Raw genomic sequence first — 23,952 nt, forward strand, 5'->3', positions numbered from 1 at the left:
ATTTATCTAAATTAAACTCTATCTGCCATTCATCAGCCCATTGGCCCAATTGATCAAGATTCCATTGCAATCTGAAATAATCTTCTTCATTGTCCATTATGCCACCAATCTTGGTGTCATCTGCAAACGTACTACCATGCCTACTAAATTCTCATCTAAATCATTAATATAAATGACAAATAACAGTGGACCCAGCACCGATCCCTGAGGCACACCACTGGTCACAGGCCTCCAGTTTGAAAAACAACCCTCTACATCCACCCTCTGGCTTCTGTCATCACATCACATTCTGTCATCAAGCCAATTTTATATCCATTTGGCTACCTCACCCTGGATCCCGTGAGATTTAATCTTATGCAACAACCTACCATGTGGTACTTTGTCAAAGGTCTTCCTAAAGTTCATGTAGACAACATCAACTGCACTGCCCTCATCTACCTTCTTGGTTATCCCTTCAAAAAACTCAATCAGATTTGTGAGACATGATTTTCCACTCACAAAGCCATGCTGACTGTCCCTAATCACTCCTTGCGAATCTAAGTGCCTGTAGATCCTGTCTCTCAAAATACCTTCTAACAACTTACCCACTACAGATGTGAGGCTCACCGGCCTGTAGTTCCCAGGCTTTTCCCTGCAGCCCTTCTAAACCAAGGGACAACTTTTGCCACCCTCCAATCTTCATACCTCACCTGTGACTATCGATGATTCAAATATCTCTGCTAGGGGACCCGCAATTTCCTCCCTAACCTCCTACAGTGTCCTGGGATACACTTCATCAAGTCCCAGTGAGACTCCAATGCATTAGTTCAGGAGTGCTGCACTGTCAGAGACACAATTTTTAGGATGATAAACGTTTAGAGGGATCCTATGACAGTGCTTCAAGGAAAACTAAGGAGTTATGTCAGTGTCCTGGCCAATATTCATCCTTCCATGAGCATCATCAAATAGCAATGTTGCACAGTGAGGGGTGGCACGGTGGCACAGTGGTTAGCACTGCTGCCTCACAGCGCCAGGGACCTGGGTTCAATTCCTGACTTGGGTGACTGTCTGTATGGTGTTTGCACGTTCTCCCTGTGTCTGCGTGGGTTTCCTCCGGGTGCTCTGGTTTCCTCCCACAGTCTAAAAATGTGCGGGTTAGGTTGATTGGCCATACTAAATTAGTGCTTAGTGTTTGAGGGATGTGGGGGAATTGGTAATGTAAATATGTGGGGTTACAGTGATATGGCCTGGGTGGGATTGTTGTCAGTGCAGGCTGGATTGGCTGAATGGCCTCCTTTCGTACTGTCGGTATTCTATGATTCTATGATTTTTGTCTTCGTTGCAATCTCTCCAAGTTCACACTTATCTCTGACCTAATATCTTGCTTCAGCCCCTCTTTAAACAGTGCAAAATCTATCACATTTCCCCCTCTCTTTAACACTGAAGAAGAGTCAGATGGACTTGAACAGTTAACTCTGTTCCTCTCTCCACAGATGCTGCCAGAGCTGCTGAGTTTTTCCAGCATTTTCTGGTTTATATTAAAACATATTGCCTTCTTATTCATTCAGCTTCTGGCCTTGTTGCAAATTCATTTCTGCGACTGATTGTATAGAACTAACTGAACTTCAAAAGTAATTCATTGGATAGGAAATTCTTCAGAATAGCTGGAAGATGTGATCAACAACAATATAAATACATGCTGTTTCTTCAAAGTAACACAAATGCCTAAAAATGCTGTTTGTGTGTATGGATCTGTGGGCGAGTGCGTAAACGTTGCCATTATGCCTTTATGCAACACAGGCCTCATCTGGAGTATTATGTTCAATTCTGGGCACAGACTTTCGGAAGGATGCCAAGGCCTTAGAGAGGGTGCAGAAGAGAATTAATAGAATTGTTCGAGGGATGATCAGACTGATGAAGCTGGGAGTTATTCTCCTAAGAACATATGAAGAGACGGTCAAGATTTAAGTACTTTGAGAGAGGTGATCAAAATCAGTTTTTTAAGTTTTAATGTTTATTTGTTAGCATCACAAGTAGGCTTACATTAACACTGCAATGAAGTTACTGTGAAAATTCCCCAACCCGCCACACTCTGGCGCCTGTTCGGGTACATTGAGGAAGAATTTAGCATGGTCAATGCACTAACCAGCACGTCTTTCGGACTGTGGAATGAAACCGGAGCACCCGGAGGAAACCCGCGCAGACACAGAAAGAACATCCAAACAGTGACCCAAGCCGGAAATCGAACCCAGGTCCTGGCGCTGTGAGGCAGCAGCGCTAACCACTGTACCACTGTGTCGCCTCAATTTTGATAAGGTAAACAAGGAGAAACTGTTTTCCAGAGGAAGAAGGGTCAGGAATTTGAAGACACATGTTTAAGGTGACTGGCAAAAGAACCAGAGGTCAACTTGAGGAAAGGGATATCCACACAGCAAATAGTGATCTGGAATGCACTGCCTTGAAAGGTTGGCAGAAGCAGATTCAATAGTAACTTTCAAAACCAAACTAGGTAACTTGAAAGTAAAGGAAATGCAGGGCTATAGGAAAAGAGGGAGTAAGAATTGTTGGATAGCCGACACAGACTTTGAAGAGTTGAATAGTTTCCTTCTTGGTTGTACCATTCTATTAATCTCCGAACATTTCGGGTTGGTAAGACAGTGCTTGCTCTCTATGTAGCAGTTGGGAAGGCTAGCAAAAGAGATTCACTGAAGAAAAATACATTCTTGTGAATGTTGAAGGAGTAGTGCAAGAATGCAGTAACGTAAAGCCAGGCCTTTGTCAGGACTGCACCTTGTCAAGTTTGTTTTGTTCCAGGTCATGTAATGAGCAAAGCAATGGCAGTCAGAGACACAGATAAGTTTATTTATTAGTGTCACAAATAGGTTTACATTCACAAGTAGATTTACATGCAATGAAATTATTGTGAAAATCCCCTAGTCGCCACACTCCAGCGCCTGTTCGGGTACACTGAGGGAGAATTTAGCATGGCCAATGCACCTAACCTGCACATCTTTGGACTGTGGGAGGAATCAGGAACACCCGGAGGAAACTCACGTAGACACAGGGAGAATGTGCAAACTTCACACAGACAGTGACCCAAGCAGGGAATCGAACCCGAGTCCTTGGCGCTGTGAAGCAGCAGTGCTAACCACTGTGCCACCGTGCTGCCCTGATCACGGTAAGCTTAAAGTTGTTAGAATAGATCAGGTGCTATTAAAAATCAGAAACCCCTAGTAAACTTAATGATGAATGATTAAATCAATGGGGCCAATTCTCCCCGCCTCCGTGGGTCTCCCAGCCCAAGATTTTGAGAGTAATCAGCTCTGTGTCAGAAATGGACGCAGGGCTGATTCAATAATATAACTGCGATTTGCATCTTAACAGCATGCCCAGGACTGAAGTCTCTGGGCTAGCTGGCTCTCCCCCCACAACCCCCCATCCTCTACTGGGATTGTTCACTCCAGCAGGATTCACAACTGTTCCCCACTAGCAGGGAGCTGGCGGCCTGACCCCACTGGAGTGAAGAGAGGCCATTGAGGCCCCCCCAGGAGGTTGGGGGTAAGGGGTTTGCTCCTTGGGCAGTGCCAGAGGGCCAGGCTAGCACTGCCCAAAGGGAAACTGGTAATGCCCAAGGGGCACCTTGGCATTGTCTACTGGACATCAGGTAATGCCAAGGGGATGGTGCCTATTGGGAGGTGATTGGTGGGGGTTGGAGGTTCCCAGTGCCACATTGCCAGAGGATCGCAGGCAGAGGGAGGGAAAGAAGATCGGGGCTGGCCATCTGGGTTGGGGGGTTGGGGGTTCGAGGTTACTGGGGGGATCGGGGCTGCCGCGGCGCAGGATTGGGACTGCTGGGAGGGGGGTGGGATGGGGTACAGGGTCATGGACCTCAGTGGCAAGGTGAAAGGTGATACCTCATAACTTCACTGCAGCACATCTGGTCTGCGAGGTGGAGAGGCCACGATGGCTCCCTGATCCTTCCACACCACACTGTCTGGGAAGGGGAGGCAAGGGAGCTCGGGCAATGAGGACACCAAAAAGCATTACTAATGGCCTGCCTCTGCGGGCCTTATCCCTCAGTCTGCATGGGCTCACTGCTCTGGAAGGTACTGTCCCAGAACCATTCTGGACAACCTGAAATGCAGCCACGCTATGATAGGCCACACAAACCTGTGGTTTATTTTTAAGATTGGAAGCATGAGAAAGATGAATGAAACTCAATTGCTCTCAACCTCATCTTTTTTTTAATTCATTTATTTACAAAATGTGGACACCACTGGCTAGACCAACATTTGTTGCCCATTCCTCATTCCCCTTGATGGTGGTGAGCTGCCGCCTTGAGCTGCTGAAATGCTGAGGCACAATAGGAGAGAGAGAGAGAAAAGGCAAGAGGGGGTCGGTCTGACACCAAGAGCCTGATGGACCTCGAGGCGCCGGCAGCCCAGCTGGCAGGGCTGGCTCGGGACAGAGCCTGCAGGGATGGACAGATCAGCTTGCAGCCTGCATCCAGTAAGGATCCATGCATGTCATTGAAACCTAAGGGTCACGTACATGTGCCTTCATGTTGGAGGCAACTCCTTCAGTCACCCGCTCTCTTCTCTCTGACTTACAGGTGGCAGCAGGAAGAGAGTGAGGGAATACGCCCTGTCCAGCAGTCACACCAGCCCACAGAGGATTGGGGAGGAGGAACGCTGGCATCTCCACACCTTGGGCTGAAGTACTGGAATTTCCTCCCTAACCCCACCTCTCTTTCTTCCTTTAAGAAACTCCTAAAGATCGACCTCTTTAATTAATTCCTTGGCCACGTGCCCTAATAAATCCAAATTTGACCCTGTATCAAATTTTGTTTGGTAACTCCTTTGAGGTGTTCCTTTATTTAAAGGGACCATATAAATGCAAATTGTGGTGTAACGCGATCCACATATTTGCATGCAGAATCGTAACTTTCTTACGGCCAATTGCATTATTATTCCTGGTTCTATTGTTCAGATCCTTTTGTGAACATAAATGTCATTTGGACCCACTAGGCTTATTTTAATGCACCTTTGTATGGCAAGCTGCCAGAGTAGGTTTCAACCTAATAAGCTATTACCTAGGGGCAGACTTAATAGAAGAAAAAAAATCGTATTGTGCTCACGCTTAAAGAAAGGTAACTAGAAATGCATTAGAAATTAAACGTTATGTAAGGATGCAGCTGTTAAATGGATTTGAAGGCAATTTGTAAAATGGTTGACCAAGCATAACATTCTCATCAGAAAAGAAAGGAATGGTGAAATAAAATCTGTAGGAGCAAAGTTGTTGCTTTGGGCCATGGAGATAGCTTTCATCATTTTCATGGAAGCACAAACTGCATTACATTGTAATCACCCTTGCCAAAGGAGGTGCCTCAAATTGTCACATTGCAAATGTTGCTTCCTGCTGTTCCTTTCTGTTTCCCCGAGCTTATGCCAGTCTCAATTTTCCCCCTTCAACACCTAATCACCATCTCCAACTTTATTAATTGCTACATATGGTGCTGCCTCTCCTCGTGGCTGATAATGTAGCCTGACTGCACATAATCAGCTCACCTCAGGCCGCGTGTAAACACATGGTCAGGTTTCCAGGCCGAGTTTGATGGTGTTTCCAGCATGGTGCTCTGAGAGTTTGTCCAGACCACCAGCAGGATGTCTGGTGCAGATTGCAAGCTGACCTTGAGCTTAGATATCACATTTAACACACAAAAAATGATCGGGCGCAGAACAAAGTCTTGTGGGTGGGATGGCCGAGTGGTGGGAGGCTGCAAAGTGTGCAGCAACAGAGGCCTGGAACTTTCTTTGTGGGGCTCTTCCTGATCCTACCAGCGAAATATTAACAGTTGAATTACAGGCCTCCATGCAGCCCTGGTCTTATTGAGCAAGGTTAAAAACCCAATAAGTTAGCTGTTACAGTGTAACTGGGGTCCAACATGTGTACACAGAAGCTCATTTTATATAAAGTAAGAGGTTGAAATTGCCGCAGGACAGGGATAAGTTGGAATATAATTCCCACTCTGTTCAGTTACTGCCATGCCAGAGGAACTAAAATGTTCTCGTTGATTGCTTATCTCCTTATTTACTTTATTTAGTCATTCTTTCACGGGGAAGTCCGAAATATAGCATGTCAGTGCAACACAATATCATTTATTCTTCCAAGTGCCTGTGAGAAGAAATAAGCCAAGCTATATATATCGTCTTTACCTCGCACCTCACAGCATTCTGCATCACCCACTCTTACAGCTGAAAGCATCTGAATGGTAGCACAGTGCAGTACGCCTTCGGTACTGCATTGAAATGCAACCTTCTGACTGAAAGGCAAGAACAATGCCACTCAGGCTTGGTTGGCACTTGGGAAGATGGTAAAAGAACTCAAAGCATTAGCAGGCTCTGTGATCACTAATTTCAGTAAGAAATCTCACACCAGGTTAAAGTCCAACAGGTTTATTTGGTAGCAAAAGCCACTAGCTTTCGGAGCGCTGCTCCTTCGTCAGGTGAGTGGGATTTCAGTTCACAAACAGGGCATATAAAGACACAAACTCAATTTACAAAATAATGGTTGGAATGATGGCCCAGAACAGCAGGAGAGCTTTTCCTAGACATTTTCCAAAGTTAATCCTTAACTTCCCTTCCTTGTTTCACCCTGCTAGGAAGAGCGTGGTCTTGTCCTACACCTTTCATTTGTCCATGGTATCATGGGAAGGAATCACAGATGAGAACCCCTATCATACTATTCAGTGGCACATTGACCCGACACCACAATGCTCTTCCTTTGCTCGTCTCACAGTGAATTGGGCATGGTTTCTGAAGTTGAGTATATTCATGTAATCAATGGTTTGGCTGGAACTCTCCTTTTGATTTCCACCCCTCTCTTTGCAATTTGAACCACAAGTCCTGCGTCAACATCCTCACTACAGCATCAATACATTGTTAAGGAGTCTTAATATTTACCTTACACCTGCGGAAGTGGTAGACCACCAGCATGGCAATGAAATCCATCAGCATGCAGAAAGCTTGGAATGCGATGATGAAAATGCGTAGGTGCTTGTCCTTCTCTGCATGACAGGGACTGTCATCTTGACATGAGCTGCATCCGTTCCTGCAGGGAAGGCACTCGTATACACTTCCATAATGGGTCTGGCCAATGGCATGTTGCTTAATCTTCCCTGTAAAATATCACATTGTAAATGTTTAGGCTTTTATGAGCAGAGATTTATCAGACAATTAATTTCAAAGTGTGGATTAACTTTCTATCTATTTTCAACTATAATTCGATCCAAAGTAAAATAATTAAAGTACTTCCAGAATAATTCCAATATTGTGTTAAATAGATAGATGGGCGCAATGCCTCTTATATGTGCTTTGGATATTTACTGAGATACCGAATCCAATATGCTGGGTCCAGCACAGAATGAGTGCACTTATGCTGCCCACCATATTGAATCCTCTGGTGCCTGTAAAATGTAATACAGTAAGAAGTCTCACAACACCAGGTTAAAGTCCAACAGGTTTATTTGGTAGCAAAAGCCACTAGCTTTCAGAGTGCTGTTCCTTCGTCAGGTAAGTGGGAGTTTTGTTCACAAACAGGGCATATAAAGACACAAACTCAATTTACAAGATAATGGTTGGAATGCGAGTCTTTACAGGTAATCAAGTCTTAAAGGTACAGACAATGTGAGTGGAGAGAGCGTTAAGCACAGGTTAAAGAGATGTGTATTGTCTCCAGACAGGACAGTTAGTGAGAATTTGCAAGCCTAGGCAAGTCGTGGGGGTAACAGATAGTGTGACATGAACCCAAGATCCCGGTTGAGGCCGTCCTCAAGTGTGCGGAACTCGGCTATCAGTCTCTGCTCAGCGATTCTGCGTTGTGTGTCGTGAAAGCCACCTTGGAGAATGCTTACCCGAAGATCAGAGGCCGAATGCCCGTGACCGCTGAAGTGTTCCCCAACAGGAAGAGAACACTCTTGCCTGGTGATTGTTGAGCAGTGTTCATTCATCTGTTGTCGTAGTATCTGCATGGTCTCCCCAATGTACCATGCCTCAGGACATCCTTTCCTGCAGCGTATCAGGTAGACAACATTGGCCGAGTTGCAAGAGTATGTACCGAGTACCTGGTGGATGGTGTTCTCACGTGAGATGATGGCATCCATGTCGATGATCTGGCACGTCTTGCAGAGGTTGCTGAGACAGGGTTGTGTGGTGTCGTGGTCACTGTTCTCCTGAAGGCTGGGTAGTTTGCTGCGGACAATCGTCTGTTTGAGGTTGTGCGGTTGTTTGAAGGCAACAAGTGGGGGTGTGGGGATGGCCTTGGCGAGATGTTCGTCTTATGAAATTCTCACCATTGTCCGCAGCAAACTACCCAGCCTTCAGGAGAACAGTGACCACGACACAACCCTGTCACAGCAACCTCTGCAAGACGTGCTGGATCATCGACATGGATGCCATCATCTCACGTGAGAACACCATCCACCAGGTACACGGTACATACTCTTGCAACTCGGCCAATATTGTTGACCTGATACGCTGCAGGAAAGGATGTCCTGAGGCATGGTGCATTGGGGAGACCATGCAGACGCTACGACAACAGATGAATGAACACCGATCGACAATCACCAGGCAAGAGTGTTGGGGAACACTTCAGCGGTCACGGGCATTCGGCCTCTGATCTTCAGATAAGCGTTCTCCAAGGTGGCCCTCACGACACACAACGCAGAGTCGCTGAGCAGAAACTGATAGCCATGTTCCGCACACATGAGGACGGCCTCAACCGGGATCTTGGGTTCATGTCACACTATCTGTAACCCCCATGGCTTGCCTGGGCTTGCAAAATCTCACTAACTGTCCTGTCTGGAGACAATACACATCTCTTTAACCTGTGCTTAACGCTCTCTCCACTCACATTGTCTGTACCTTTAAGACTTGATTACCTGTAAAGACTCGCATTCCAACCATTATCTTGTAAATTGAGTTTGTGTCTTTATATGCCCTGTTTGTGAACAGAACTCCCACTTACCTGACGAAGGAGCAGCGCTCTGAAAGCTAGTGGCTTTTGCTACCAAATAAACCTGTTGGACTTTAACCTGGTGTTGTGAGACTTCTTACTATGTTTACCCCAGTCCAATGCAGGCATCTCCACATCATGCCTGTAAAATGGGCAGAGCGCAATCAAATTTCTAGACCGGGCCTGATTTGCTCTTGGGATGTCGCTGGCTAGGCCAACATTGATTGCCCATTCCAAATTGCCCTTGAGAAGGTGATGTTGAGTGCTTTCTTAAACCGCTGATGCCCATGTGCTGTGTGTACACCCACAGTGCTGTTAGGGAGGGAATTAACAAGAGGATAGCATAGAGTCATAGAAGTTTACAGCATGGAAATAGGTCCTTTGGCCCAACTTGTCCACGCCACCCAATTTTTACCACTAAGCTCGTCCCAATTGCCCATGTTTGGCCCATATCACTCTATACCAATCTTACTCATGTAACTGTCTAAATGCTTTTTAAAAGACAAAATTGTACCCACCTCTACTACTGCCTTTGGCAGCTCATTCCAGACACTCTGAATGAAAAATAGTCCATCTGGACTCTTTTGTATCTCTCTCCTCTCACCTTAAACCTATGCCCTCTAATTTTAAACTTCCCTAACTTTGGGAAAAGGTGTTCACTATCTAGCTGATCCAAGCCCCTCATTATTTTATAGACCTCTATAAGATCACCCCCTAAGTCTCCTACGCTCCAGAGAAAAAAGTCCCATTATATCCAGCCTTTCCTTATAACTCAAACCATCAAGAACGGTAGCATCCTAGTAAATCTCTTCTGCACTCTTTCTAGTTTAATAATATCCTTTCTATAATAGGGTACCCAGAACTGTACACAGTATTCCAAGTGTGACCTTACCAATCTCTTGTACAACTTCAACAAGACGTCCCAACTCCTGTATTCAATGTTCTGACCGATGAAACCAAGCATGCTGAATGCCTTCTTCACCATCCTGTCCATCTGTGACTCCACTTTCAACCTATACCCCTAGATCGCTTTGTTCTATAACTCTCCCCAGTGCCCCAACATTAACTGAGTAGGTCCTGCCCTGGTTCAATCTACCAAAATGCATCACCTCACATTTATCTAAATTAAACTCCACCTGCCATTCATCAGCCCACTGGCCCAATTGATCAAGATCCGGTTGCAATCCTAGATAATTTTCTTCATTATCCACTTTGCCACCAACCTTAGTGTCATCTGCAAATTTACTAACCATGCCTCCTAAATTCTCATCCAAATCTTTAATATAAATGACAAATAACAGCAAACCCAGCACTGGTCCCTGAGGCACACCGCTGGTCACAGGCCTCCAGTTTGAAAAACAACCCTCTGCAACCACCCTCTGTCTTCTGTCATCAAGCCAATTTTGCATCCAATTGGCTACCTCACCCTGGATCCCATGAGATTTAACCTTATGCATCAACCTACCATGCGGTACTTTGTCAAAGACCTTGCAAAAATCATATAGACAACGTCGACTACCCTGTCCTCATCTAACTTCTTGGTTACCCATTCAAAAAACTCAATCAAATTCATGAGACATGATTTTCCACTCACAAAGCCATGATACATAAATGTTACTTGTCAAATTGGGAAAGGGGCCAAAAATAGAGCTGGATGGTTTCCTGTGATATGGTGACTTAAAACTTGCAACTATGAGAGTTGTTTGATAAAATACAGAGACTAGTGACTATAAAATGAAACATTTAATAGGCTGCAGAAGGTTTTAACAAATAAAACCTACACCATCATAAGAGAACTTACACTCAACAGACATCAATCAGCAAAAAGTTTTAGACTTTCCTCTTGATTCATTTTGGATTCTTAATTGATTGCCTAATAATATGTAAGAGAGGTGTGTAGTCAACTACACATATCCAACTCAGGTACGAAAGGTACATGATACCAAGGGATAACAATGCATCCGACATTGACAGTTGCTGTACAGGGTTCTAGGTTGTTAGCAAGCTATAAGGGCTCAGAGCCATGTCTAGATAATTGTCTCATTCATTCACACGTTGGTACCTTTGCAAAAACAATGTCAAGGAAAAAGTGCCAATTAGTCTTACATGATGTGGCATAATGCTGCTTTGCCTTGGCTCACCGCTGTCAGTTCACTGCTGTCAAACACAGAATTCTCCCAAAGCCATACTGACTTTTATACATTTACTTTTTAACCCAGTGTTCGTGACATCAACCCACATCAAGAACTAATGAACAACGAGACAACCCTGTCAATTTTATCAGCTTCTTTAGCACGTAGACATGGGGAAGGCATCAATTATTCTGCTACATGGAGATTTTTTGGACATATCAGTTTCGAGTGAGCCGGAGTTAACAAATTGATTTTCAGGCCAGCCGAGTCAATCAAAACGGTGCTTGTGGCATTAACCAGACACGGTAAGATAACTTGCAATTTGTTTTTTGGCATATGCCATCCCACTGTATATGACGGTGTGCTCAAATATTTGTTGAAAGCGGTGTGTCACCATGGGTGTGCGTCATGGTGCGTCAAGTATCAAAGCTGCATTAGTCTGATGGACAGAGTAGAGAAACGATTACAGTGGAGCAGACTCTCTATCAGCCGCAATGTAACCACATCCCCAGCGACCAGCACTTTGGCATTTATATCACTGGCTGATTCCAGGGCTTCTTGCAACCAAATCTGTCTGCAAAATTCTCTAACCTAATGACATCAACCTTTAACCAATAAATTCCCTGAGAATTTTAAAAATCCCGGTTTAATTTTCCTGTAGAATATGATGGCATGGGATAGAAAAAGATTTCAAAAGTAACATAAAGAAGAATGAACAAAAGTAGATTGACGCAGCGATGGTCATCCTTGACTAAAACCTCATTCCTCTGTTGCCATCAGAATTTTCTTCTCAGCTCCCAGATATTCTAATCAATGCTTTCAATGGTAGAATGGGAACATGAGCACCAAAGCCTAAGGATTCACTACCACCTAACATTCTCTGCCTGCAACCCCACAGCCCCACCCAATTCCCATGGTCAGGTGTCCTCCCATTTTCTTTTCTAATATTTGATGAGATGTGGGGATCATTGACAACATTTGTTGCCAATCCCTAATTGTCCCTGAACCGGGTGACAGTGAAGAGTCAAACACATTTCTGTGGATCTGGAGTCACATGTAGGCCAGAGGATAGCAGATTTCTTTCCCTAACAGACATGAGTTTCTTGGGAGTCTAGAGGTTGAATATTGCTGAAAAAAGAGACATGGGGCAGAATTTTCCCAAAAAATGGCAAAGTGTCAGGATTAGGATGAAACCAGAATATTTCTCCCCAGAGAAATGGGAAGGTTTTCCATCCAGATCTTCGCACACTTTGCCATTTTAAAGCAATGCTTTGCACCGTCATTGTGAGGGGTGGGATCTAAAAATGCCAGCAAGCCTGGTTTCACAGAGATTGGGGCACTAATTTTAAAGGGCACCCCAATTTAAAACCACATTAAAGACTTCCCCATCATCATTGGCATCGCCCCCGCCCCACTCGCCAGCAGCAGGTCTTCGGGGCATTCGCACCTCCTCATTGCCCTCTGCACGTCAAGAAAACTCCCACTAGGGGTCAACCATATGCTCTCGTATAGGCCCTGCCCCCCCTTTAGGCCCAGGCCTCCTGTAGGCCTCACTCCTGTGGGCCCCTCCCCTGTCAGTGCCAACTTGAAAGTGCTATTAGCTGTGTGAAGCCATTCTTGTGCTTCAGTGTGCTTTTTTAATTTAAGTTACTTTAATAAATGTTTGCTTTCATATAAAATCATCACAATCAGTCAGAGATGTCATTCCCTGATTTCTGAAAGCCTCCTTATAATATACAAATTGCAAGAATCATTTTAACAGCTAGAGTCAGAGAGTATAGCCCTACGGCCCAACTTGTCCATGCCACCTAGTTTTTACCATTAAGCTGGTCCCAATAGCCTACATTTGGCCCATATCTCTCTATATCCATCTTACCCATATTACTGTCTAAATGCTTTTTAAAAGACAAATTTGTACCCACCTCTACTACTACCTCTGGCAGCTCATTCCAGACACTCACAATCCTCTGTGTGAAAAAATTGCCCCTCTGGACCCTTTCGTATCTCTCCCCTCTCACCTTAAACCTATGCCCTCTAGTTTTAGACTCCCCTAACTTTGGGGAAAGATGTTGACCATCTACCTTATCATTTCCCCTCATTATTTTATAGAGCTCTATAAGATCACCCCTAAACCTCCTACGCTCCAGGGAAAAAAGTCCCAGTCTATCCAGCCTCTCCTGATAAGTCAAACCATCAAGTCCTGGCAGCATCCTAGTAAACCTTTTCTGCACTCTTTCTCGTTTAATAATATCCTTTCTATAATAGGGTGACCAGCTATTTCCCTTTGGGGTTTCAGCAGCTTGGCATTTATCATCAGCTGTGCCTTAGTATCAGCAAAGTGATGGAAGTTGTCATTGGTGGTGCTATCAAGTGGCACTTACTCAGCAATATCTTGTTCGCTGATGCTCAGTTTGGGTTCTGCCAGGGCCACTCCACTCCTGACCACATTAAAATCTTGGTCCAAACATGGAAAAAAAGAGCTGAATTCAAAAGGTCAGGAGCGAGTGACTGTCCTTGACATCAAGGAGGTTATACCAGGTACTTAGAAAATTTCTGTGCAATCAGGCTGAGTCAGAATGGATTCATGAAAAGGAAATCAGGTTTGACTAATTTATTAAAAACATAAGATGTAGGAGCTGAAGTAAGCCGTTCAGCGCATCAAGTCTGCTCCGCCATTCAATGAGATCAAGACTGATCCGATATACCCCACAATTCCACTTTCCAGCCCTATCTCCATAACCCATGATTCTCTTATTGATTAAATCTGTCTATCTCGGCTTTGAACAAACGTAATGATCCAGCCTCTATAGCCCTCTGTGGTAAAGAATTCCACAGATTTACTACCTTCAGAGCGAAGACAATCCTCCTCATCTCTGTCTGAAATGGGGACCTACCATGCTTGTTTGGCTGGATGGCTGGTTCATCATGCAGAGTGACGCCAACATTGTGGGTTGAATTTCCATACCAGTTGAGGTTATTCGACTCCACCTTCTCAACCTTTCCCCTCACCTGAGGTATGGTGACCCTCATCATCAGTCAGCTCTTTCTCAAAGAGGAAAGCAGCCTATTTTACCCTGCGAGTGTAGAGACTTTCTTTCATTCCATGTGCCAAGCTTTTGCCCATTCACCTAACCTGTCTATATCCCTTTATAAACTCCGTGTCATCCTCGCCACTTGCCTTCTCATCTATTTTTGTGTCACCCACAAGCTTTGCAATAGTACATTCACTTCCCTCATCCAAGTCATTAATAAATATTGTAAATAATTCTGGCCCCAGCACTAATCCCTGTGGCACTACACTAGTTACAGGTTGCCATCCTGAAAATGCCCCTTATATCCCAAATTTCTGTCCTTTATTAGTTAGCCAATCCTCTATCCATGCTAATATACTACCCCTAATACCATGGCCTCTTATCTTATTAAGTAACCTTTTGTGCGGTGCCTTATCAAACGCTTTTTGGAAATCCAAGTATATTACTGGTTCCCTTTTATCTATCCTGCTCATTACCCCTTCAAAGAATTCTAATAAATTCATCAACACGATTTCCCCTTCATGAAGCCTTGATGACTCTGCTGGATTATATTATGCATGTTTAAATGCTCTGCTATTACATCCTTTATAATGGACATTCACATTTTCCTAATGGCAGATGTTAAGCTAACTGTCCTATTTTTGTCTTCCTCCCTTTTTGTGTGAGGTGTTACTTTGGCAGCTTTCTAATCCTATGGCAGTTTTCCAGAATTTAAGGATTCTCGGAAAATGAGTCCATCCACTAATCCTGTAGTTACTTCATTTAAAATCCTGGAATGCAACCCATCAGGTCCTGGGGACTTATCAGCCTTTAGCCCCATCAGTTTCTCTAGTACTTTTTCTCTAGTGGTAGTTATTGTATTTATTCCACCCCCACTTCCCCCCACCATATCCCCTTCTGCCCCTTGACTATTTAGTATTTTTGAAATGTTATTGGTGTCTTCTACTGTGAAGACTAACCACAAAGTATTTATCTAACTCAAGAAGGCAGCTCACCAGCTCACCACCACCTTCTGAAGGGCAACTAGGGATTGGCAATAAATGCTGGGCTCCCAGTAACATCCCGTAAATGAATAAAAACAGATAAAAACATGGACTGCTGGGTTCACTACCAGTCGTGTCCTGGAAGCACGGGAATGAGGTGGCCCTTGATCATCATGAATGAATGGTCCTACTAACACCTATGAATTGATTGAAGATGTGGGCATAGCCTGGCCAATCTGCCTCCTGCCACTGAATCATGGTGGTGGTGAATCAATGGATAACGTGGAAGTGCTGCTATCGTTACCTACTATGGTCAAATCTGTGCTGACACTATTTGCAGCCTCCATATCACCACGCCCTCTGCACAGATCCTTTTTTTTTAAGTAAGATCATCGAAGCCTGTCATCAAATCAGGCCAATCTGAACAATCTCTTCGACAACCATGTCCAGTGATGCGATATAGACGGAGTCTGGAATGCAGCTGTTTGAACTATCAATGTAACTGGGAATTAACATTCTATCTAAGGATGTCTGCAAACTCTATATGCTGACCCTCAGCACGTGATTCAATTGGCTGTTGGACTTTTGCAAACCTCCAGGAAGATTCATTGAGTTTAAGTTCATTTACTGGTGTCACAAGTAAGGCTTACATTAACACTGCAATGAAGTTACTGTGAAAATCCCCTCGTCGCCACACTCTGGCACCTGTTCAGGAACACTGAAGGAGAATCTAGCATGGCCAATGCACCTAACCAGCACGTCTTTTGGACTGTGGGAGGAAACCGGAACACCTGGAGGAAACCCACACAGACACGGGGAGAACGTGCAGACTCCACACAGACAGTGACCCAAGCTGGGAATCGAACCCAGGTCCCTGGCGCTGTGCGGCAGCAGTGCTAACCACTGTGCCAAGATGCTGCCATTGATGACCTCTACAACATTCTGTGCTCAAAATCCTTCCTTCTCTTCAAAACAGGGCCAAAGAGATCTTGCTCCCTGACCTCAACAGCTGGAGAGGAAGATGGCCTCATCCTCTAGTGACTAATTCCTTTTCCTTTCCCTCCACCTGCTTTATCCTGTTCTATGACTCATCACTCACACCCTGTCCTCCTGCTGTCTATCTTAACTCTTCCGGATGTAACAGACCTGGTGAGTGTGGAGGGTAAATGCAACATCAGTTAACCATTACTTCACAGGTGCAGTTGCCAAGGTAAGTTGGGTCGGAAAGCCTATAACGATGTTGGTAAAGCAGAGAAGAGAGAGAGCTTGAATGGTCATGTCTACCGTGATGCAGGCTAACATTTCATAGGGCTCTGTTTCTCTTGTAAAAACTCTATATAGGGTTTTGATAGGATGTTATATGGCAGTGATCTGGAAGGTGTCCTCGGATATTAACTATCTTCTAAGACTTGTTTATTTACTTTTCCATATCGTAACAAGCGCAACGATTTGGTTCCTTGTATGGAGTTGGCTTGCTTCTTGAAGGCCACAGTATTTTGCTTTTATTCTAGAAATGGGTCTCGGATCATGAGGGATGCTTCCTTCCTCTCATTGCCAAAAGCCTCCTTGTGACCAGTTTACACTCCTCGCCCACTTCCTAGCCTCCCTGCCGTCCATTTCTCACGGTGGGAGGCAGCGTGTCATTTGCTGGTGGCAGGATCTTCTGTTCCCGCCGTTGTCAATGGGATTTCACATTGACTGCACCCCATGCCACTGGGAAACCCGTGATGCGGGTGCACTGTCGGCAGGAACATTGGCATGATTTTTAAAAATTCATTCGTAAGACATGGGTGTCGCTGACTGGCCAGCATTTATTGCCCATCCCTAGTTGCCCGAGGGCAGTTAAGAGTCAAGCACATTGCTGTGACTCTGGAGTCACATGTATGCCAGATCAGGTTAGGATGGCAGATTGCCTTCCCAAAGGACATTAGTGAACCAGATGGGTTTTTCCAACAATTGACAATGGTTGAATGGTCATCAGTTGATTCTTACTTCCAGATACATTTTATTGAATTTGAATTCCACCATCCGTTGTGGTGGGACTTGAACCAGGGTCCCCACATTAGCTGAGTTTCTGAATTAATAGTCTAGCGATAATACCACTAGGCCATTGCCTCCCCTGAGGTGGAAAATTCCGGCCACAATTACCCAAAGTCTCGCATGACTCTCTGAGTCATTTAACAACCAGCTGACAATTTACAATTGAATCCGTGAGGTGCAATGCTGAAGAAAAATGAGGAAAAAAAGACTTGTAAAGCAACTTTTCAACAGGTATAGTTTGTGTGATTAAATAAACATACTGAGATAAGGCTATTGTTCGGAATGATTTCTGTTAGTGTTACTGTGAAGGCTGCTCTTTGTGCTGGAACTGGTAATGGATGCTTATTGGATGCCTTGAGAAGGAGCTCAGATTATTTTGTGCATATCTGTCAATTAATTTAGTGTCGACCATGGTAAACTGCCAAGCGTTCAAGCTTTTCCCTTTATCCTTCTGCAGCTTTAGTTACAATGATTTCTCAAGGGCTTCAAGTTACTGCCTGCCATCCTGACAAACCTACTCACGTTTGATACTCCTTTGTAAAACTATGGTCAGGGAGTGCCACATAAATGCAAGCTGAAATGAGAACTGCAAATCTACTGTGAGACATAAAGGAAAAATATACACGGGAATGGTGGAAATAGTTGGGAAGAAAGCCATTTGGAAAGGTGGGGGGGGGTGCATAGAACCAGAAAGCGGCATTAGGCTGGACAGCTCTTTTATTTTTGGTCAGCTAAATGGGTCAGATGGCCTCCTCTTCTGGGATCATAGGATCCACCTTCAATAGGACACAATGAAAATCACACTGAACCGCAAAACAATCGATCTTCAAAGGCTCTTTTGGAAAGTAGAAAATCCTTACATTTAAAAGTTGTGAGTTCAGGTCAGTGGACTGAAATGATCTTTACAGATCACTCTTAATGTATCACTGACCTTTGTAATGGAGTGGCTCACAGCTTCACCCTGACAGGCTGGATGGACTTGCTTCTGTCGATGTAGTGTATTTCAATGTAGTGTACTTCAATGTAGTGTATTTCGACGTCACTTTGATTTGATTTCATTTATTATTGTCACACGTACTGGTTGACAGTGAAAAGTATTGGTTCTTGCATGCTATATAGACAAAGCTTCATAGAGTGCATAGGGGAGAAGGAGAGGGTGCAGAATATAGGGGGCGATTCTCCCAAAAATTTCGAAGTGCTGAATTTGCTGGAAAATCATGATTGTTTTTTCAGTGCAACTTCAACTCTCCCACACTCTGCAATGCAGAGGTCACAATCGTGAATATCACTGAAAGCTCGGTGGGCGGGGCCTATTCACGCCAGAGTCTGACAGTTTTGGGCCTCTGCGCATGCGCAGTGGCCCCGAACTGTCAGTCTGCAGTTTGCTGGTCAACTCAATTGCTGGCCAGCCCAGGACCCCCGGAAAGATGTAACTAGTGGGGTACTGCAGGGATCAGTTTGTGGCCCGCCATTGTTCACTGTTTACATTAATGACCTGGAGGAAGGGTCAGAATGTAAGGTTTCCAAATGTACTGATGATATTAAGATAGGTGGAAATGCAGGTTGTGATGAAGATATTGCCATTCTGCAACAGGATATAGATATGTTGGGTCTCTGGGTGAAATTTCGGCAAATGATGTTTAATGTGGGGAAGTGTGAGGTCATGCACTTTGGTAGAAGGAATCAAAAGGATGATTTCAATGGAAAGAGACTGCAGGTAAGTGAAGTACAGAGGGATCCAGGTGTTCTCATTCATGAATCACAAAAAGCTAGCAAGGAGATTCAACAACTAATTAAGAAGGCAAACAGCATTTTGGCCTTTATTACAAATGGGTTGGAATTTAAAAATAGGGAGGTTTTGTTGCAATTGTACAGGGTATTGGTGAGGCTTCACCCAGAATACTATGGGCAGTTTTGGTACCCTTACCTAAAAAATGATATCGTAACATTATAGACAGCCCAAAGGAGATTCACCAGGTCAATTCCCGGGATGAAAGAGTTGTCCTTTCAAGAGAGACTAAATAGTCCGGGTCTGTGTTCCTTGGAGTTTAGAAGAGTGAGGAGTGACCTTATTCAAACATATAAGATCCTGAGGGGACTTGACAGGGTGGATGGTGAGATGTTTTCACTAGTGGGAGAGTTTTGAACAAGGGGACATAGCTATAAGATAAAGGCCTGGTTATTCAAAACTAATGTGCATAGAAATTTCTTCTCACAGAGGGTGGTGAATCTCTGACATTCTGTGCCCCAAAGGGTGGTGGAGGCTGAATCATTAAAGATATTTCAAATGGAGATGGATAAATATTTGATAGATCAAGGCTGTGGGGAAATGACACAGAAAAGGAGCTGAAATGGGCATAGATCAGCCATGATGGTATTGAATGGTGGGGCAGGCTTGAAGGGCCTGGTGGCCTACTCCTCCTTCTATTTCTTGTGTGTTCTTGTGTTGTGTACCTCTCTCACAAGACACTGACAGTCGGAATGCTGCAACTCTCCCCTTATCCTTCCAAAGCTTAATTTCCATCATTCCTCGGGAGCTTCAAGTCACCTCCAGCCTTCCTCATAAACCTACCCATGTTTGATGCCATTTTTGTGAAATGAATAAGGTGGATGTGGCATGCCACCATTTTTATTTGATGCACTGCTGAATGTTACCTTTCTTTCGAATTTCTCAATAATTGAGCTAAAAAAAAACCACCATTCGGTTTCCAAGCTGGTTCTAAAATGAAAACTCAAGGAGAATTTACAGGACCAGGTTTGTGTCTGGAAGGGAATAGGACACGAACAGAACTGGAAAGAGAGCTTCACACTTCGCAGCTCAATCCACTTCGACTGATGCAATTAATTTGCAACAAACCCAAAGGTAACTCCAAATGGCTAAATGTGAGGTAATAAATTATGAACAACTGGGAAATACAGCCGCTGGCTGTCTCTCACAAAAGCACAAATAATACAATAAACTCATGTGAGTGGAGAAATTAATTCTCCAGAATAGAAGGTATCCAGAAGATATCCAAAATGCATTAGCAGGCTTTTAAGCACATCAGCTGCCGGATCCATTATCAAGGGCAGCACGGTACACAGTGGTTAGCACTGCTGACTCACAGCGCCAGGGTCCCGGGTTCGAATCCCGGTTTGGGTCACTGTCTGTATGGAGTTTGCACATTCTCCCCGTGTCTGCATGGGTTTCCTCCGGGTGCTCCGGTTTCCTCCCACAGTCCAAAAATGTACAGGTTAGATGGATTGGCCAGGCTAAATTGCCCCATAGTGTCAGGGGGGCTAGCTAGGGTAAATGGATGGGATTATGGGGATAGGGCCTGGGTGGGATTGTGGTCGTGCAGGCTCGATGCGCCAAATGGCCTCCTTCTGCACTGTATGATTCTATGATATGAAGGACTTTATAGCAGAGCATTTAGAAAGCAGTAGCAGGATCAGACAGAGTCAGCATGGATTTATGAAGGGTGACAAATTGACAAAGATTGTCAAGATTGACAAATCTGTTGGAATTCTTTGAAGATGTCACTAGTAGAGTTGACAAGTGGGAATCAGTCGATGTGGTATATTTGGACTTTCAGAAAGCGTTTGACAAAGTGCAAGATTAAAGCGCATGGGATTGGGGGAAGTGTATTGAGATGGATAGAAAACTGGTTGGCAGAGAGGAAACAAAGAGTAGGAATTAATGGGTGCTTTTCAAATTGCCAGGCAGTAACTTAGTGGGGTGCCACAGGGATTGGTGCTGGAACCCCGAGCTATTCACAATATATATTAATGATTTGGATGAGGGAACAAAATGTAACATCTCAAAGTTTGCAGATGATACCAAGTTGGGTGGGAGGGTGAACTGTGATGTGGATGCAGAGATCCTTCAGCATGATCTGGACAGGTTGGGTGAGTGCGCAAATCAATGGAAGATGCAGTGTAATTTGGATAAATGGGAGGTTATTCACTTTGGAAGCAAAAGAAGAAGGCAGATTACTACCTGAATGGCTGTAAATTGGGAGAGGGGAGTGTGCAGTGGGATCTGGGTGTCCTTGTGCACCAGTCACTGAAGGTAAGCATGCAGGTGCAGCAGGCGGTAAAGAAGGCAAATGGCATGTTGGCTTTCATTGCGAGAGGTTTCGAGTACAGGAGCAGGGATGTGTTGTTGCAATTGTACAGGGCCTTGGTGAGGCCACATCTAGAATATTGTGTTCAGTTTTGGTCTCCTTTTCTGAGGAAGGGTGTTCTTACTCTCAAGGGAGTGCAGTGAAGGTTTACCAGGCTGATTCCGGGGATGTAGGACTGATGTATGAGGAGAGATTAACTAGGTTCGGATTGTTTTTGCTGGAGTTCAGACGAATGAGGGGGGATCTCACAGAGACTTATAAAATTCTAACAGGACTAGACAGGGTAGATGCAGGAAGGATGTTCCCGATGGTGGGGGTGTCCAGAACCAGTGGTCACAGTCTGAGGATACAGGATAGACCATTTAGGACGGAGATGAGGAGACATTTCTTCACCCAAAGAGTGGTGAGCCTGTGGAACTCATTACCACAGGAAGTAGTTGATGCCAAAACATTTTATGTATTCAAGAGGCGGCTGTATATGGCTCTTGGGGCGAATGGGATCGAAGGTTATGGGGAGAAAGCAGGATTAGGCTATTGAACTGGACGATCAGCCTTGATCGTAATGAATGGCAGAGCAGGCTCAAAGGGCTAAATGGCCTCCTCCTGCTCCTATCTTCTATGTTTCTATGTATGTAAGTAGGTATGTTTGTGCCCTTGACCTCCAGCTGCTCTCCTTTAATTCACTTTTGTCCATCAGTTACTGGGGTTCTCCAGTCTAACCCTGCAAGGTTAAATGAATGATCGAGAGGTGTCCACCTCGTATTTATACATTTCTGACAATTCCAGCTTTCATTATCAAAGCCATGGCTGTAATTTTCCAGCCCCGCCTGCCACTGGGATCTTCCCGTCACACCGCAAGTCAATGTACTTTTGGCTTGCCCACCCGTATCCCTGCAGTGAGTCCCACCAGGATGGGGCAGGAAAATCCGGGTCTATGGTTTTGTAGTGTCAAGTTCTGAGTAACATTTCCAAAATCAATTCCTTCTTTTAAATTTTAACCCCACCGTTGGAATAACACTGAAGAAAGGAACATTCACTCTATAAGGTCAATTGGGGTGATAGCATAGGATAGAGGATAGTGAATCGGCAGCCTGCTTTATACCCTCCCTCACTTTCTTTCCCATGGTGAGTGTAAAGGGTCTGACCAATTAGCCATCACCCATTTTGCACAACTGCGCAAGTCCAGGATTAAACCCATAGCATTTGTGTTTTCTTGGTAGAGATGTGAAATCCTTTTAGCATCTCAGCTGACAATGAAGCAGGGCTTTTCCCTCCCAGGATTGGCTCCCTCTGCTGGACAAAGATACAATTCCATAAACACCACACTCTCCACTTTCTTTCCAATCTTATCCTGGGATTATGGCAAATGTGGATTAAGAAAAGCCAGACCAAGTTTGTTCAAGGCAAATTGTGCCTTGAACAAACTCAATTGAATGTTTCTTTTGGTATGGTTACAGAAAGGGCTGTAGGGTAATGCAGCTGATGTGATTGGCATCCACAGACTTCTAAAAGGCATTTGCTGAAGTGCCACATGGCAGGCTTGTCGGCTAAATTAATGCCAATGGAATAAAAGGGACAGTGGCAACATGGATACGAGGTTGGCTGAGAGACAGGAGACAGAGTTTGTAACAGAGATTCATCCACTGACGCTGAAGACTCCATGGAGTCCAAAGATGTGCGGGTTAGGTTGATTGGCCATGCTAAAAATTGCCCTTAGTGTCGTGCGATGCGTAGGTTAGAGGGATTAGTGGGTAAATATGTAGAGATATGGGGGGAGGACCTGGGTGGGTTTATGGTCGGTGCAGACTCGATGGGCTGAATGGCCTCTTTCTGTACTGTAGGGTTTCTATGACATCGTAACTATATGATTCTATGAGTCGGGATCAGGTACAGATGCTGAGGTGGTGAATCGTCTATAGCCCCGATATAAAGATTTGCCTCTGAAATCATTGCTGGGAGGTGAGATTGATTTTTGGACTGGAGGAAAGTATACTGTGTGGGACCCCAGCAGTTAAAACACAGCTTCTCTTGACCTATGTTGATGGCCTAACTTGGGTGTGCATGGCACAATTTCAAAATGTACAGCTGACACAAACCATGGAAATATTATGAACTATGAGGACAATAATTATATGCTTCAAGTGGAAATATGTAGGCTGGTGGAATGGACAGAGAGGTGACAGATGAAATTTACTCCAGAGAAGTGTCAAGTGATTGATTTTGGTAGGAAGAACATGGAGAGACAATATAAACCAAAGGATACAACTCAAAAGGGAATGCAGGAGCAACGGGACCAGGTACACGCACATAGGTTGTTGAAGGTGGCTGGGCAAGTCCAGAAAGCAGTTAATAAGGCAAACAGGATGTGCAACTTTATACTAGATGCATGGGGTTGGATTTTCATCTGTAAAACGGGTATCAGGAGTCAGGATTCTTCCCCACCCCAACATCCTGTCTCCATTCTGGAGGTGTATGCCAACTTTAGTTTCATGCTGGGGAGGTGGGTTTGTAATGAGATGGGTCCACTGACCCTGAAGGCTCCACGGAGTTGGAATCAGACCCAGATGTAGAGGCAGGTGAATCGCATTGTAGCCCCGATATAAAGGTGTGTCTCCAACATGTGAAAGTGCCATCCCATTGAAGCCTTGACGGCAATATTTCAAACTGC

General features: G+C 44.6%; 1 protein-coding gene across 1 annotated transcript in view; it reads right to left on the minus strand.

Moving 5' to 3' along the window:
* gpr158a (G protein-coupled receptor 158a) overlaps positions 1-23,952 on the minus strand; it is a 512,094-nt gene that overhangs the window by 188,551 nt on the left and 299,591 nt on the right. Inside the window, exon 4 of the mRNA XM_078200264.1 lies at positions 6,942-7,156. Within this exon, the coding sequence (XP_078056390.1) occupies positions 6,942-7,156 (215 nt within the window). The remainder of the gene's footprint in view (positions 1-6,941; positions 7,157-23,952) is intronic.

The sequence above is a fragment of the Mustelus asterias genome, chromosome 2 (assembly GCF_964213995.1).
Source record: "Mustelus asterias chromosome 2, sMusAst1.hap1.1, whole genome shotgun sequence".
Taxonomy (NCBI): Eukaryota; Metazoa; Chordata; class Chondrichthyes; order Carcharhiniformes; family Triakidae; genus Mustelus; species Mustelus asterias.